Genomic DNA, 16,171 nt, shown 5'->3' with positions numbered 1-16,171 from the left:
TGGCTATGAAGTAGTACCTGATTGTGGTTTTGATTTGCATTCTCTAAAGACTTATGTTTAGCATCTTTTCATATGCTTGTTGGCCATTTCCGTACCTTCTTGAGAGAAATGTCTACTCAAGGCCTTTGCCCATTTTTGAAATGGGTGGTTTGTCCTTTTGTGGCTGGGTTGTAGGAGCTCCTGGCATGTTCTGAGTACCAGGCTCTTGTGAGAGATGTGATGTGCAGATGTCTTCTCTTGTTCTATGGGTTGTCGTTATTTACATTCCTCATAATTAATGTCTTTTTTTTTTTTTGAGACAGAGTGCAGTGGCACGATCTTGCCTCACTGCAACCTTTGTTTCCTGGGATCAAGTGATTCTCATGCCTCAGACTCCCAAGTAGCTGGGACTACAGGTGCCTGCCACCATACCTGGCTGATTTTTGTATTTTTAGTAGAGGCGGGGTTTCACCATGTTGGCCAGGCTGGTCTCAAACTCCTGACCTCAAGTGATCTGCCCGCCTTGGCCTCCCAAAGTGCTGGGATTACAGGCGTGAGGCACTGTACCCGGCCTAGTACAGCCATCTTAACAATATTTTTACTCCACGAACATGAGATGTGTTCCATTTATTTAAGCTATTTTTTCAGCAATGTTTTGTAATTTATAGTGTACACATTTTTCCCTTCTCTGGTTAAACTATTCCTAGCTATTCTTTTGGATGCTGTTGTAAATTGAATTTTTTTTTTCAGTTTCCTTTTCAGTGTGTTCATTTCTGGTGTATAGAAACACAACTGACTTGTGTGTGTTGATCTTATACCCTATAACTTTGCTGAATTTATTAGTTTTTTGTGGATTCTTTTCTTTGGGATTTTCTACGTGTATAATCATGTCATCTGCAAAGAGAGATAGCTTTACTTCCTTTCTAACTTGGAATCCTTTTCATTTCTTTTTCTTCCCTGATCGCTCTGCCTAGAACCTCTAGCCCCACGTTGAATAGCAGTGGTGAAAGCAGGCATCCTTGCCTTGTTGCTGATCTTTTTTCTTTTTTTTTTTTTTTTTTTTTTTGAGACAGAGTCTCACTTTACATGTAGCCCAGGCTGGAATGCAGTGATGTGATCTCGGCTCACTGCAAACTCCGCCTCCTGGGTTCACGCCATTCTCCTGCCTCAGCCTCCCGAGTAGCTGGGACTACAGGTGCCCGCCACCACGCCAGGCTAATTTTTTTTTGTATTTTTAGTAGAGACAGGGTTTCACTGTGTTAGGATGGTCTCGATCTCCTGACCTCATGATCTGCCCACCTTGGCCTCCCAAAGTGCTGGGATTACAGGTGTGAGCCACCACACCCGGCCCGTGGCTGATCTTAGGGGAAAATTTTGTCTCTCACCATTGGGTGTGGTTAGCTGTTTTATTTTGTTGAGGAGGTTCCCTTCCATTCCTAGTGCTTTTCTCAGGAAAGAGTGTCGCGTTTGTGACTTTGACTGCTTGGTTGCAGGTGCGCGCCACTGTGCCTGGCTGATTTTTGTTTTTTCTGTTTTGTTTTGTTTTGTTTTGTTTTGTGACGGAGTCTCGCTCTGTCGCCCAGGCTGGAGTGCAGTGGTGCAGTCCCGGCTCACTGCAAGCTCCGCCTCCCGGGTTCACGCCATTCTCCTGCCTCAGCCTCCCCAGCAGCTGGGACTACAGGTGCATGCTGCCACGCCCGGCTAATTTTTTGTATTTTTAGTAGAGACGGGGTTTCACCATGTTAGCCAGGATGGTCTCAATCTCCTGACTTTGTGATCCACCTGCCTTGGCCTCCCAAAGTGCTGGGATTACAGGCGTAAGCCACCACGCCCGGCCTGATTTTTGTATTTTCAGTAGAGATGGGGTTTTACCACGTTGGCCAGGCTGGTCTCAAACTCCTGACCTCAAGTGTGATCCACCCACCTTGGCCTCCCAAAGTGCTGGGATTACAGGCAGGAGCCACTGCGTCCGGCCCCATCTGATTTCTTCACTACAGAGTTGCTGTCTTTTGTAATGATAATTACCATGTTATTTTTGAGTGGGATTAGACATCAATTTGTGACTCTCACCAGCACGCCTAAGGGCCCCACGAATCGCTGGTGTAGAGCGTGTGTGTTTTCATAACACGAAGGGAGAAGAGCAGTTGCGACAGTTGTCCCTGAGCAAACATTTGCATCCAGCTGGGCACGCGTGCCTCCCCAGGCTAGGGCAGCAGGTGCTCACCCTGCCCTCTTCCTGTTCACAGCCTGATTCGGACTCCACCAAACACTCAACTCCATCGAATAGCTCCAACCCCAGCGGCCCACCGAGCCCCAACTCCCCCCACAGGAGCCAGCTCCCCCTCGAAGGCCTGGAGCAGCCGGCCTGTGACACCTGAAGCCGCCAGCTCGCCACAGGGGCCAGGATGCTGGGGATGGCCTCCAGCGTCAGTGCCAAGACTGAGCGGGCCCTCCAGTGTTGTCCAAGGAAATGTAGAATCACTTTGTAGATATGGAGATGAAGAAGACAAATCTTTATTATAATATTGATCAGTTTTATGCCGCATTGTTCGTGGCAGTAGACCACATCTGTTCGTCTGCACAGCTGTGAGGCGACGCTGTTCCATCTGCACATGAAGGACCCCCATACAGCCTGTCTCCCACCCCTGACAACCCGAGAGGGCATATGGGGCCCTGCCAACGCCACTTCCTCAGCAGAAACCCGTCATGACGCGGCTGCTTCGGAAGCAGACATCTGGGGACACAGCCTCAGTACCCAGTCTTTTCCCTAGTTCCTGAAACTTTCCTAGGACCTTAGGAGAATAGTAGGAGGTCCTATAGCATTCCCAGTGTCACTAGAATTTTGAAGACAGGAAAGGGGAGGTTAGTCTGTGGCCTTTTTTTCATTTAGCCATGGCATAGTCAGCTGCAGAAGTCCTGCTGACCACCTAGTCATGGACAAAGGCCCAGGACCAGTGACACCCTGCGTCCCTGTGTGCGTTAAGTTCATTCTGGGTCGCAGCCATGAAGTGTCACCAGTATCTACTACTGTGAAGTCAGCTGTGCTGTTTTCCATTCGCTTCCACGGCTTCTGCCTCCTGCCATAAAACCAGCGAGTATCGTGGTGCAGGCAGGCCCTGTGGCCTGCTGGGCTGAGGGAAGTCAGAGCCCCAGGGCGCCACGAAGCAGCCACTGGGATACCCCACCCCGCCCTGCCCGCCCCCCCCACCAGTCCTGCCCCCGCATGGAGCCCCCGTGATTAGTAGCCCGTATGATCACGTAGACCCACCCAACACACTCCTGCACACTGGCCCCGGCCCACGGCACGGCAATCCCCTGCGCGTGGATTTCACCTCACCCTTCTTTGTACCAGATGTTGAGTGACCAGCTCTGTGGCCCTGTGTCGTCAGAGGCTTGTGATTAACTGTGGCGGCAGACACAGCTTGTCCACAGCTTGGGCCAGGCTTCCCCTGTCCTCCCACCACCGGTCGGCTGCTTGGCAAGGCTGTTCAGGACGTGCACTTCCCCAAGTCGGCACTGAGTGGCCCAGCACCGCCTAGCCCTGCCACCCCACTGCCCTCCTGGGCCTTCTGCTGGATGGGCACCTGGGGGGGTTCTCGTTTTTACTTTTTTAATGTAAGTCTCAGTCTTTGTAATTATTGAATTGTGAGAACATTTTTGAACAATTTACCTGTCAATAAAGCAGAAGACGGCAGTTTTAAAGTTCCCAGTGGTCCGTTTGGATGTGATAACATGTCACCCGTGTGTCTGGGCCCCAGAAGTGCCTGAGCTCCAAAAGGCAGTGAAGGAGCCACCTTGCAGAAGATGCTATTCGCCAGCAGAAGCTATTCTGGGTAACTCACTCGGAGGTCACACAAAAGGCTGCTGTTGGGGTGTTCAGCCTGAACAGAGGGCAGGAGTGAAGGGAGGAGGGCAGCGTGCCTGTGAGCCCCAGCCAGGCAGTGCCAGGGCCCCAGGAGCAGGCTGCCCGGGAGGGTCTGCCTGTCCACACCCATACACGCCAACCCCGCCAGCAGCCCCAAGGGACAGGATGGGGTAGGCCTGAGGCCCCAGGAAGAGGCAGGAGCTCTCGGGGAGGTCTGGGCCAGGGTGAGTGGTCCCTGGTTGAGGGAATGCTCGGAGTCAGTTTCCTGAGTTATGCAGGCAGTTGGCTTCTATTTGCCACTCACTGAGACCTAGTTGTCCTTGGTAGGACAAGGGCAGTGATGGCCCCTGCAGAAGAGTGCGGACCTGGGAGAAGACTGCAAGCCAGGGCAGGCAGCCTAGCACCCAGCGGGGGCACTTGGGACCTTGAGCTCTGTGCCAGGCAGCATGGCCTGGGCTGCTGCTGCAGCAGGCGGCTCCCCTGGAAGCCCAGAGCAGCTCTCCTTCCACAGCCCACACCAGAGGCAGGTCCCTGCCAGCACAGTCCATCATCTGTGACGGGTGAGCAGTGGGCGGCAGGTGGTGTCTGGTCAGCTCAGGCTTGCTCTCCAGTTTGCACCTGACAGACACTAAAGAAAATCGTGGCTAAAAAGTGCGTGTGGGAGTATCGGCCACTTTTAAAAATGCGAGCTATGGTAGCTGTTGGAGCACACACGTGAACTGTGGCCGTCACTCAACGGGACACTGCACAGCACTGAGAGTGACTCATTCCAACCACAACACAGACGCACCTCGAAGCACGGGGCCCTGATCTGGGTTACAGCAAGTGTCCTGGCGGCTAAGCTGGGCCCCTGGGCAGAAGATTCCAAATGGGGGCCAGGCCATGACTGGGGATGCCGGTGACATCTCCAGCCCCAGATGCTGGTTTCACAGAAGTGGTCACTGCCACAGTTGCAGCTGCACACACAGGGCTGGACCCTTGTCTGTGTCGGTGCAGTGGCGCACGCTTGCACATGGGTGACCCCATATGATCTGCCTTCGCACCCAGCAGCTTGGTACCAGGAGGGATGCCCACCCCTTTTCCGTCCGCCCCACCAGGCACGGCCTTTGGCTCCGTCCACCCCTTGCCTCTCTCCCACCCCTCCCTCCAGCTCCTCACCCTCCCCTCACCGGAAGGCGGGGGAAGCCCCACTCCTAGTTCTGGGTTCAACTTCGCAGATCCCAGCCTCTGGCCGCCCAGGTGACGACCAGCGCTGCCTCCAGCAGTGGCCAGCTAGACCCCTCCCACGTCCCCCAGTGCGAATGGGGCGCAAGGCTGGGCTCCTAGTCCTCATGGGCGGGGCCGGTGGCGGCACATCCAGGCTGACAGCAGGTGCAGGAAACACCTTTACTGAGTAAGGCCACTCTGTCCTTGGCCCCCGGAGGAGGGGGAAAGGAAGGGGAGGTTTGGGGGCTGGACGAGGAGGTGGCTAGCCCCCAGTTCGACTGGGGTCAGGGAGGTTCTGGGGCCAGAGGGGGTGGAGAGCCCCAAGGTCGACGGTCAGGCGGCCGCTCAGGCCTCGGCCTCGGCCCCGGTGAACAGAGGGTTGACGAAGTAACTGTGGCTGGTGCTGTCTGCGGCCGCCTTCGGAACCAGGCTGAGCGGCCGCGGCAGGGGCTGCGGGGTGACAGGGTCAGGCGGCGGTCGGCGCCGAGTCCCGGCCCCGAGGAGGCCCCGGTCCCCCCTCCAGCCCCCTCACCAGCTCCTCGGAGGCCGTCACGTCGAACACCGGGTTGTGGAAGCCGAGGGGCGTTCCAGCCGGGGCCGCCGCCTCGTGCCTCCTCCACCTGAGGGCGTAGCGGGGACGCAGCGTGAGCCCCTCGGAGCAACCCCCAGCCCCACCTCCGCGCCCCCGCCCCGCGTACCTGAGCCTCCCTGCGCGGCGCAGCAGCGGCGGCGCCACCAGCAGGACCAACAGCGCCAGCAGCACGGCAGCCGCCACGCCGCCCGCCAGCCCAGCCGCGGAGCTGCCCCAGACGTGTGCGCCCGACTCCCGCATGGTCGCCTCCAGGACGCCGAGGGCCTCGCCTGTGACGGAGGGGCCGGCTCAGTCTTCCCCGCGGCGGGGCGAGGCGCGGCGGGGCGGGATGGGACGGGCGCGGTTACCGTTCTCGGCGACGTCCGCCAGGAGGGCCCGGGCCAGCCGCCCCGCTCCGCCTGTCTCGGGCCCATTCTCCACCAGCACCACCTGGATCTCCGTAGCGGCCTCACGGAGCCGGGACGAGCGTGGCACCTTGGACACGGCCACCTGCAGCCCCTGGTACTGAGGCTGGGGAGGGGGACGGGGTTGGTTTGACTCAGCCCCCCGCCCTCCCCGAGCCTATGGGGACGCTAAGGGCAGAGGCAGATAGTGGGCAAGTGAGCAGCCGCAGGGACCCTGCAGAAGGGGTGTCCTAGGCGGAGGCGGTAGGGCTGGGGTCGGGACTCCCCTCAGCTGCCCGCGCGGCCCCATTACCAGACCCAGGAAGGTGTCCAATATCCGCGCCCGGTACCGCTCCAGGTCAAATGCGGGGCCGTGGGTCAGCAACACAACGGCTCCTGCGGCGGGAGGGCAGGGGTCAGCGCCGTGGATCCGGGCCCGGCAGGAAACTGAGGCGGGGGACGAACCTGGTCCTCCAGGCCTTCCCAGCAAGCAGGGCCCGGCGGGGGCGCTTACCACAGAGGTCACAGCACTGCCCCTGGGGCCGGAGGGCGCTGTGGCAGGCGGCCTGGGGGCAGCGGCCGCCCAGGGGCTGGAGCAGGGCCGCGCAGATCCACGGCTGCGCCTGGTGCGAGGGGCGGTGGTCAGCGCGGAGGGCCAGAGCGGACCGCAGCGAGAAGGGCGATGCGTCCGAGAAGCAAGCCGGCGAGAGACCGTGGGAGCGCGGCGGCCCTGTCCCGGGCACAGTCCCGACCCTCGCGCGGCCCCCGCGACTCCACTGCGGCCTCGCTCACCTCCGCGTTGCCGCAGACGCAGCCCGACGGGTCCGCGCAGTCCTCGGGGCCCACGCTCAGCGCGCCCGGCCCGTGGAAGCGTAGGCGGCCCGCGCGGGACGCCAGGAAAACAGCCAGGTCCTCGTCGCGCGTGAACGTCTGCGGGCAGCCGGGTCCCCACCGGAGCCAGCCCGAGGAAGAGACTTCACCTGAGTGCTCAGACCCAACGTGCGCAGACCAGGAGGGGCGGGGTCGGGCCGAGGTGGGGAGAGGGGACCCGAGCCTCCCTCCCCTCAGTGCTCACCCGGCCCAGAGCCGAGATGCTGCGGACACGCACGGGGCTAGCGCCAGGGCCGAGCCCCACGCGGAAGGAGGCACTAGGCGGAAAGAAGACGTCGTCGTGGCGGCAGGGCACGCGCTCGGCGTCCACGAAGAAGAGGCCAGGTGCCTCGTCCCCAGAGCGCCACAGGTGCGGGTCATGCCACGAGAAGCGGTCAGAGTCGCGGAAGACGGCAGGTTCGCCTGAGCCGGAGCACATCCCTGAGCTCCACGGAACAAGCGCCGCCCCACACCACACCACGCCACGCCACGCGTCTGAGCGCGACCTCCCACGCCCCGCTTCGGGACACTTCCGCCACTCCCTAAACCACGCCCCCGGAGGCGCCCTCCCTCCAGTCCTCCCTCCCTCCGGGCCAGCCCCCGGACGCGCCTTCCCACCAGTCCCCGCCCCTGAACCTGCCTTCCCAGAGCCCCGCCCCTGCCCGACCGCCTCACCCGCGCCACAGTCCAGGTGCGAGCCCACGTCTGAGACGCCGAATCCGGCTCCTGAAGCCAGGACGAGTTCCCCATCCAGCGGCAGGAGCTGCAAGAGGCACGGGCTGAGGCGGCGCCACGCGGGGGTCCGGGCCTGCTCCGCGCCCACCCCGCCCCCAGTCCCCTGGGACGAGAAGCCGAGACCCTGTGCACGGAAGGAGCCCGGGCGAGCTCAGGCCCGGGGTCCTTGGCCTGGCTGAGGCTGGCAGAGGAAGCGGATCTGGCCTGGGAAAGATGGGGCCGCGTGGGCAAGGCCCCGAAGCGGGCACAGCCCAGTGTCCTGTCCCTGAGCTGGAGGTCTCACAGGCTAGGGGCAGAGCCCGAGCCGGGGAGCGAGACGGAGCCGTGGGGAGTCTGGGGCGGAGGTGACTCTGGCCAGGGCCTGTCGCCTCCCCCCATAGCCCCTTGAGAACGTGCACAGGCCCAGGGCTCCCAGGTTCCAGGAACTAGTTTCGAAAGTTGCCCGGCCCCTGGGGAGTCTGAGGCCGCGCTCTTGGTGTGTGAGGGAGGGAGGGAGAGGCTGCATCTGGGGGCCAGGGGTGCAGGAAGAGGCAGGGAGTGTAGCGGGGAGGTGGAGTTGCCCCTGCTGTTTCCTATAGGCCTGGGCTGGGCCGTGCAGCTCCCGCACCACAGAAGTGGGGCCACAGCCCAGGTCTCGGGTGTCAGCAGAAATATGGGGGGTCTGACTGGCCGCCCCTCACTCCCCCTCTCCTCCAAGGGCCAGGACCTCAGCCTCCTGCCTTCTTGCTTCTGCACTTCTCCCTCAGGGGCTGAGGGTGAGCGCTGGGCCAGGGCAACCCTTGCTGCCAGGTTGTGAGGGGCTCAGCACAGCAGGGCGCGCTCACCCGAGGCAGGACCCACTCTTCGGCCCTTCCAGGAGGGCACTGCACCTGAGCAAGAGGCCAACACCCCCAGCGACGTGAGGTCACACTTCAGTTCTGTGCACACCTGAGGGTGTGGCACTGCCAGCAGGGCAAGTCCCCCCACAGGTGCAGAGGTGGAGCCGTGGGGACGGAATGTGTCATAGCTCAAAGCGCCTCAAGAACAGGGAGGGGTTCCCAGGAGGAAGCATACCAAGAACACCGTTTTTTAAAGATCGAAGGGGAAAAATAGAAACGTAACATAATAGTTGAACAGACGAGCACGGTAGGTAAGGCCAGGAGTTTGAGATCAGCCTGGTGAGAAACATAGTGAGACTCCATCTCTACAAAAAATTTAAAAATAAAAAGAGGATATAATTTTTAAATATAGGGCAACATTTATAATAGAAACCAAACTTAAGGCCAGGAGCGGTGGCTCATGCCTGTAATCCCAACACTTTGGAAGGCCGAAGCGGGCATATCACTCGAGCCCAGGAGTTCGAGACCAGCCTGGCCAACATAGTGAGACCCCCATCTCTACAAAAACTACAAAAATTAGCCGGGCGTGGTGGCACAAGCCTGTAGTCCCAGCTACTCGGGAGGCTGAGGTGGGAGGATTGTTTGCGCCCAGGGAGGTCAAGGCTGCAGTGAGCCGTGATCACGCCATTGCACTCCAGCCTGGGCAACAGAGTGAGACCCTGTCTCAAAAAAACAAACTTAACAAAGTATTGATGAATTAACCAATACAATATAAGACCTCTACAGGGAAAACTTGAAGATGCTAAAGAGGCCATGGATGACCTGAAATATTTAGAGAGTCCGTCCATGCTCTTGAATGGATGGCTTGACAGCATAAGGCTGTTATTTATCCCAATCAAAATTCCTGTAGTCTCAGCTACTTGGGAGGCTCAGGCAGGAGAATCGCTTGAGCCCGGGAGGCAGAGGTTGCACTGAGCCGAGATCACACCACCGCACTCCAGCCTGGGTGGCAGAGCAAGACTCCATCTCAAAAAAAAAAAAAAAAAAAAAAAAAAATCCAGGGTTTTTTTGGTGGTGGTGGTGGTAGTTGTTACCTGGCAAACCTATTCTACAATTTATCTGCAACAATGAGATCCACAAAGAACCTTGGAGCAGGAGTGAAGGGGATGGATATTAAGCCATCCTGCAGAGCCACGGTGTGGATAGTGTAGGATCGGCAAAGCGGCCTGTGGACTTGAAGACAGGGCTCAGAGAGACCCACAACACCCAGGCACACGACGGATTCCAGCAGTGCTAGAACAAAAGGGCAAGGCAGAGGATGCTGGAAGCTGGGTTCACTCTAAGGAGAGAAACAGAGCAGGAGCCCTCGCTGGTGCACGTGCCCCATAGGTACACGGTCCATTACCATTGTGACTGAGGAGCAGACGCGGTTCTCAAACGAAACAGAAAAAACACAGTTCTAAGGTAAGGCGTTTTGCATTAGGTCGATTAAAATGAAGGTTTCTGTTCAGCACAGGACAAGTGCAAGTCCACAGTGAGCAGACTTGCAAAGCCTCCAGCCAAGGCAGGGGGATGGGTGAAAGACAGGAGACTCCCCCAACAAGGAAGCAGGCAAAAGGTAGAAATGGGAGGAAGGGCAAGGAAAAGGAAAATCGCAGGGAGGGACGCTCCCAACCACAGAATTACAAAGTAAGGCACTGATGTGCACGGCCTGTTACTCGGGCCCCATCTAGGCAGATGGATGAAGCTGGGAGCCAGGGGTGTGGAGGGCAACATAGCCGACGCGGGCAGGGGATGGGGGTGCTTGGGCGGCTCTGGGTGAATTCGGCCTCTGCAGGCTGGGACCCCGGGGCCACTGTCCCCTGCCCCTGCGCTGTTCTCACCGGCCAATGGATGATCAATGAATGAATTATTGAAGAGATGAATGAATGGCGTATTGCCTCCTTTCAGAGCCCAAGTGCTTCCAAAGGAGATCATGAAAGTAAGGAGGCCAGCAGGGGAGGGGAGTAGGGGGAAATTCATGCCCTGGAACCCCCACCCCAGCCTGACTCCTCTGCCCACAGGTCCCCCATCAGCTCCCAGTGCCCCCCTCACTCGGGCTGCCTGGTTGTCAAGGTTATGCGTGGGTTCTGGGGGCCGGGCCACAAGGGGCAACCGCCTCCCTCTCCCCTCTCCTCCCGTTTCCCGGGTGGGAGCGTCGCCATCTTGCTGTGGGTGCCCTCCCCAGTGCGTGGCAGCTTTTGGGTTAAGGCAGCTTTGGAAAACCTGAGGGAATGAACCAAGCGGCCCTGGGATGGAAATGAGGCCCAGGGTCCCTGACCCCGCATGGGGCAGGAGGGGGCCAGGCCAAGCCCATTGAGCCATCCTCGCCACCCGCACACGCGGGGGCCCCAGGCCTGGACCCCACATCTGGAGCCGACACCCCGACCCAGCTCACCAGTGACCCTCACTCAGGAGTGACTGAGCTGGCAGGTGTGCAGGTGACAGGATGACGCAGCCCAGGAGTGGCTGTGAAGGGGCTGGAAGGAAGCTTTTGCCCAGAGGCTTGGCCTGCAGGCCCCACAGTCACCCTGGAAGCTGGTGGGCTGCCGATGCAATGGGACAGTGGCCACCGAGGATACTCAACCAAGCGGGCAGGCTGTGTGCCAGTGAAGCTGTATTTACTGTCGCTGAGGTGTGAATGTCATATATTTTTCAGGTGCCACAAAAGATTGTTCTTTTTTTCCCCAACGATTACAAAGTGTAAAAACCGTTCCTTGCTCCACCCGTAGGGGCTGCATTTGGCCTGTAGCTTGCTGAACTCCACCTTAAACAAGGAAATTCGCTTCTTTCTCTGGGGCCTTACCAGAGCCTTTAATACGTGATGAAGCTCCAGGAAAGTGCAGGCTGCAGCATTTCCCAAACTTACCTACTCATGGAACCCGCTTTCCTCCCAGTTCCCATCATGTTCTTGGAGTGTTGTGTGAAGCAGTTTGAGAAAAAGGTCCCCTAGGGCAGCAGTCCCCAACCTTTTTGGCATCAGGGACCAGTTTTGTGGAAGACAGTTCTTCCATGGACTGATGGAGGTGGGGAAGGTTTCAGGATTAAGCTGTCCCATCTCAGATGTCAGCCAGTTAAGGAGTGCACACCCACCCAGGCCCCTCGCTGGCGCAGTGACAATAGGGGTCCCTAGGAGAATCTGATCTGATCTGAAGGGAGGCAGAGCCAGGCAGGAGTGGGCTCGCCTCTTCCTGGGCGGCTGCTTCCTAACAGGCCAGGGACCCGGATGGTGGGTAGAGGGGGGGTGTTGGGGACCCTTTCCCTAGTGTTCTAAAGGTGGAGCTTTAGGCACCAGGACAAGGCAAGGCTTTGGGGGAAGGGCGTGGAGCAGGCGCTTCCTGGGAAGACCACCCACTGCTGGGCATCACGAGGGCTGTGGGGACAGGGGCGCCTCCCATCCCTCCCAGGACACAGCCTGGCTGGGACCGTGGGACCAAGCTCCCCTAGGTTCCCCCCCACTCCCTGCCTCCTAGAATATTCTCCAGAGGCCAAAGTCCCAGTCCTGCAGTGCCTCCATGCCGGTGGGGTCCGCCCTCAAGGCACAGCAGTCCCTGAAGGTGCTTCAGAGACTCTGTGAACCCCCAGCCCGGTGGCAGTAGCAGCCTGGCCTTACCATGTCTGAGACGGCGTGACCTTCTTGCACCAGGACTGACACCATCTGCAGGAAGAAGCTGCCTCAGCCGAGCCGGGAGCAACCCCCACCGGGGCCACACGGTCTCAGGGGTCCAGGCCCATCACCGACCCCGCCGGCGCTCCCAGGCACCTTGTCCGCCGGGAACTCAACGGCGCCGCCGGCGCACGGGGTCCGGTTCTGGCTCCAGTTGGCTGCGACGTCGAAGTCCGTGTTGGGGACCCAGAGTTTGGAGACCGCCTGGGTCAGTGCTGGGGAGGAGGCGACTGAGTGCCCGCCGTTCTCTCCGGGATGCTCCCTTCTCAGGGAAGGCCACCCACCCAGAGAAGTGGATCACTCGGGACGCATAGGAACCCCATCCCCGGGGGCCCAGACCCAGGCCCTGGTCCCTCCCGGCCAGACTGTGGGCGCCCTGCCCGGGCGCTCTCCAACGGACTTCTACTGATATCTGCAGAGCCCGCTCAAACGCGCCCTACAGGACGCCTGCCTAGATAGCCTCCCGGCACTGCCCCCAGTTTGCCTGGCGCTGGAGCAGAGGACAGCGTTGTTAAGGACAGTGACAACTGGGGCATGGAGGAGGATGGGCCAGCACAGACCTCTTCTCGGTCTTGGAATCAGGAAGGCTTCCCGGAGGAGTCCTACCTGGGCCGGGAAGAGCTGCGACAGAGCGCAACCCGGTATGAGAAGTAAGAAGGGGCTGGGGGCGGCAGGACCAGGTCAGGCCGGCCCTGAATGTGGTGGGTGGGGTTGTCCTGAGGGAGCCGCGAGGGGTTTAGGGAAGGGGGCGCCAGGGACACGCGCCGGCCTGGTGTGAAGGCGGAGGAGGGCTCAGTGCTCCCTTGGGGACCGGGAAACTGAGGCAGTCTGCCAAGCCCCGCAGGCGCACACTCGCTGCTCTCGGCAGGTTCTGGGGACCGCGCCCATTTCGTAGACGGAAAAACCGCGAGGGCAGGAGCCGCCGGAGGCCGGGGCTGGCCGAGGTTCCCGGACCCCCTCCTCTCCTCTCCCGCACCGCCCGATGCACTGGCCGCGCACTCCCGGGCTGCGCACTCGCCAGACGAGGGAGGCAAGGCCGAGTTTCACGCCCCCAACCCTCCAAAGCCCTCGCTGCCCACTCCTCGGAAGATCTTCACCCTCCAGGTCTAGAGCGACCTCGGCCCTGGGTCCTGACAGACCGCTGCCGTCCGGGCCCGCACCGGTGTGGTCCCGGCTCACCGCAGAGCTGCAGCCACAGCAGGACCCGGCCCAGGACGCCCATCTCGCCTCTGCTCCTTGCACCCGACCAGGAGACTTTGCCCCCACTGGACCCACGTGACCAGGCAGGTCGGGTGGGGGCACCAGGGTCCGTTACACATTTACCTCCAGACCCGCCCAGGGCCGACTCTTCAGGCCCCTGGGAGGCACCTTCTCAGCCTCCCCTTACCCGCCCCTGCAGGGCCTGAACACCTTAGGTTCTCAGGAAGAAGGGCAAAGAAGAAGGGCTTGGCGAGACTGACCTACCCTGTAAAATGGGTGTCTTGCCGGGAGGGGGAATAAACGACCTTTGAATTCACCCCTTTCTCTGTCCTGTGTGCTGCTAGGGCTGAGCTAGTCTGCTCACCATTGGAACTGGGTGTCCACTTCTCCACGCAGTGCCCCTGTCCCATGGGTTGTGGGTGGTGGTTGGATGATAGAAGGAAGATACTGGATGGAACATGGTATGTGGATGGTATAGGAGGGTGGATTGTGGATGATGGTGGAGAGTAGTGGATGGTGAGTAGGGGACAGCTGATGGACAGCAACATTGATGGTGCATGGTGTATGGCATATGGACGCATGGCAGATGAATGGTAAATGGTTGACGGGGTGGATGGTGAGTGATAGAGGGTGGATGGGTGATGAATGGATGGATGAGGATGGTGAGTGAAAAATGAATGAATGGCCGGGCGTGGTGGCTCATGCCTGTAATCCCAGCACTTTGGGAGGGTGAGGCAGGCGGATCGCGAGGTCAGGAGATCAAGACCATCCTGGCTAACGCGGTGAAACCCCGTCTATACTAAACATATACAAAAAAATTAACCGGGCATGGTAGAAGGCGCCTGTAGTCCCAGCTACTTGGGGGGCTGAGGCAGGAGAACAGCGTGAACCCGGGAGGTGGAGCTTGCAGTGAGCCAAGATCGCGCACTGCACTCCAGCCTGAGCAACAGAGCGAGACTCTGTCTCAAAAAAAAAAAAAAGGAAAAGGAATGGATGGTAATCAGGGAGTGGAGGATGGATAATGGCATAAATGGATATATGGCCGACAGGTAGATCATAAAGAGTGGGTGTTGGCCGGGCACGGTGGCTCACGCCTGTAACCGCAGCACTTTGGTAGGCCAAGGCGGGCAGATCACCTAAGGTCGGGAGTTCGAGACCAGCCTGACCAACATGGAGAAACCCCATCTCTACTAAAAATACAAAATTAGATAGGCATGGTGGCACATGCCTGTAATCCCAGCTACTTGGGAGGCTAAGGCAGGAGAATCGCTTGAACCTGGAAGGCAGAGGTTGTGGTGAGCGGAGATCGTGCCATTGTGCTCCAGCCTGGGCAACAAGAGTGAAACCCCATCTCAAAAAAAAAAAAGTGGGTGTTAAATGGTGGATGTTTGGTGAGTGATGAATGCTAAATGGATGGATGGTGGATGGTGAATAGATAGATGGTAAATGGATAGATGGTGGATGATGGTTGCATAAATGGTGAATTGTGGATGGAGATGGACGGTGGATAGTGAATAGATAGTGGATAGTGGATAATGGGTGGATAGTAGATGGTGGATAGGATGATAAATGGATGGGTAATGGATGGTAGATAAGTAGATAATGGATAAATGGTGGATGATGGATGGTAGGTGGATGATGGTTGGTGGGTGGTGGATAATGGACAAGTGAATAGTGATGAGTAGATGGTGAATATTAAGTGGATGGATGGGTGGCAGATGGTAGATAGTGGATGATAGATGGTGGATGGTAAGATGAATAGTGGTTGGTGGATGGTGGGTGGTGGATGGTGGGTGGATGGAAGGATGGGTGGTGAATGAGTGAATGGTGGATGGTGAATAGGTGGATGGTGGACGGTGGATGGTGAATGGCGGATGGTGGATGTGAATGGTGATGGGTGGTGGATGAATGGATGGATGAATGGCGAATGGTGGATGGCAGATTGTGGATAAGTGGATGGTGGATGGATGGATGGTGGATGGGTGAATGGGTGGATGGATGAATGGTGGATGGTAGATAGTGGATGAGGGATGATAGATGAATGGTGGGTGGTGGATGAGTGGATGGCGAATGGGTGAATGGACATATAGATGGGTGGATGGATGGATGGTGGATGGTGGGTGAGTGAATGATGGGTGGATGGTGGATGAAGGGATGGTGGATGGTAGATGGTGGATGTGTGAATGGGTGGATGGATGAATGGACAGTGGATGAGTGAATTGTGGATGATGGATGAGTGGATGGTGGATATGTGAATGGGTAGAGGGATGGATGGGTAGATGGACGGTGGAGAATGGATGGTGGATGAGTGAATGGTGGATGAATGGATGGTAGGTTGTGGATGGGTGGATGGTGAATGTGTGGATGGATAGATGGTGGATGGATGGATAGTGGGAGTGGATGGTGGATGGATGAATGGTGGATAGATGGATGGTGGATGTATGCATGAATGGACGGTGGATAAATGAATGGTGAATGAATGAGTGGTGGATGGAAGGTGATGGTGGATGGTGAATGGGGATAGATGGATGTTGGATGATGGATGGTGGATGGATGGAAGGTGATGGTGGATGGTGAATGGGGATAGATGGATGGTGGATGATGGATGGTAGATGGATGGAAGGTGATGGTGGATGGTGAATGGGGATAGATGGGTGTTGGATGATGGATGGTGGATGGAAGGTGATGGTGGATGGTGAATGGGGATAGATGGGTGGTGGATGATAGATGGTAGATGGATGGAAGGTGATGGTGGATGGTGAATGGGGATAGATGGGTGGTGGATGATAGATGGTAGATGGATGGAAGGTGATGGTG

The 16,171-nt window shown here is 58.3% G+C and overlaps 3 protein-coding genes across 15 annotated transcripts in view; 2 read left to right on the top strand and 1 right to left on the bottom strand.

The window, feature by feature from the left end:
- CDC42BPB (CDC42 binding protein kinase beta) overlaps window positions 1–3,684 on the top strand; it is a 127,619-nt gene extending 123,935 nt beyond the window's left edge. For all 12 annotated transcript variants that reach the window (XR_010151285.1, XR_010151283.1, XR_010151282.1 and 9 more), the window contains one exon: window positions 2,226–3,684. Coding sequence is in view for 4 of the 12 variants with exons in the window: in XM_024348940.3 (XP_024204708.1) it covers window positions 2,226–2,357 (132 nt within the window). In the remaining 8 variants the exon portion in view is untranslated. The remainder of the gene's footprint in view (window positions 1–2,225) is intronic.
- A 1,532-nt stretch (window positions 3,685–5,216) lies between these two features.
- AMN (amnion associated transmembrane protein) lies at window positions 5,217–13,408 on the bottom strand. The gene is made up of 12 exons (XM_024348944.3): window positions 13,334–13,408; window positions 12,251–12,369; window positions 12,101–12,145; window positions 7,571–7,658; window positions 7,101–7,318; window positions 6,818–6,955; window positions 6,540–6,648; window positions 6,339–6,421; window positions 5,990–6,152; window positions 5,749–5,911; window positions 5,583–5,670; window positions 5,217–5,500 (listed from the first exon to the last, which is right to left on the bottom strand). The coding sequence occupies exons 1-12, from the start codon at window positions 13,374–13,376 to the stop codon at window positions 5,396–5,398; spliced, it is 1,362 nt and encodes a 453-aa protein (XP_024204712.2). The 5' UTR covers window positions 13,377–13,408; the 3' UTR covers window positions 5,217–5,395.
- LOC129136913 (uncharacterized) lies at window positions 12,368–13,670 on the top strand. 2 transcript variants are annotated; one of them, XM_054665819.2, is made up of 2 exons: window positions 12,368–12,804; window positions 13,023–13,670. In XM_054665819.2, exons 1-2 carry the CDS (start codon window positions 12,689–12,691, stop codon window positions 13,558–13,560), a joined length of 654 nt encoding a protein of 217 aa, XP_054521794.1. In that variant the 5' UTR covers window positions 12,368–12,688; the 3' UTR covers window positions 13,561–13,670. The 2 variants fall into 2 exon arrangements, with proteins under 2 accessions (XP_054521794.1, XP_054521795.1); XM_054665820.2 differs by having other exon boundaries at window positions 12,593–12,795.
- The last annotated feature ends 2,501 nt before the right edge of the window (window positions 13,671–16,171 follow it).

The sequence above is a fragment of the Pan troglodytes genome, chromosome 15 (genome assembly GCF_028858775.2).
Source record: "Pan troglodytes isolate AG18354 chromosome 15, NHGRI_mPanTro3-v2.0_pri, whole genome shotgun sequence".
Taxonomy (NCBI): domain Eukaryota; kingdom Metazoa; phylum Chordata; class Mammalia; order Primates; family Hominidae; genus Pan; species Pan troglodytes.
Note: the sequence above shows the minus strand (reverse complement) of the source record. Positions and strands in the feature narration are given on the sequence as shown.

Coding starts and splice junctions, on each gene's coding strand:
- LOC129136913 (XM_054665819.2), top strand. CDS start 12,689: ATGGAGGAGGATGGGCCAGCACAGACCTCTTCTCGGTCTTGGAATCAG. Junction 12,805..13,022: donor AGCGCAACCCGGTATGAGAA/GTAAGAAGGGGC, acceptor TGCTCTCGGCAG/GTTCTGGGGACCGCGCCCAT.
- AMN (XM_024348944.3), bottom strand. CDS start 13,376: ATGGGCGTCCTGGGCCGGGTCCTGCTGTGGCTGCAGCTCTGCG. Junction 12,146..12,250: donor TTGAGTTCCCGGCGGACAAG/GTGCCTGGGAGC, acceptor TTCTTCCTGCAG/ATGGTGTCAGTCCTGGTGCA. Junction 7,659..12,100: donor GTCACGCCGTCTCAGACATG/GTAAGGCCAGGC, acceptor TGCCTCTTGCAG/CTCCTGCCGCTGGATGGGGA.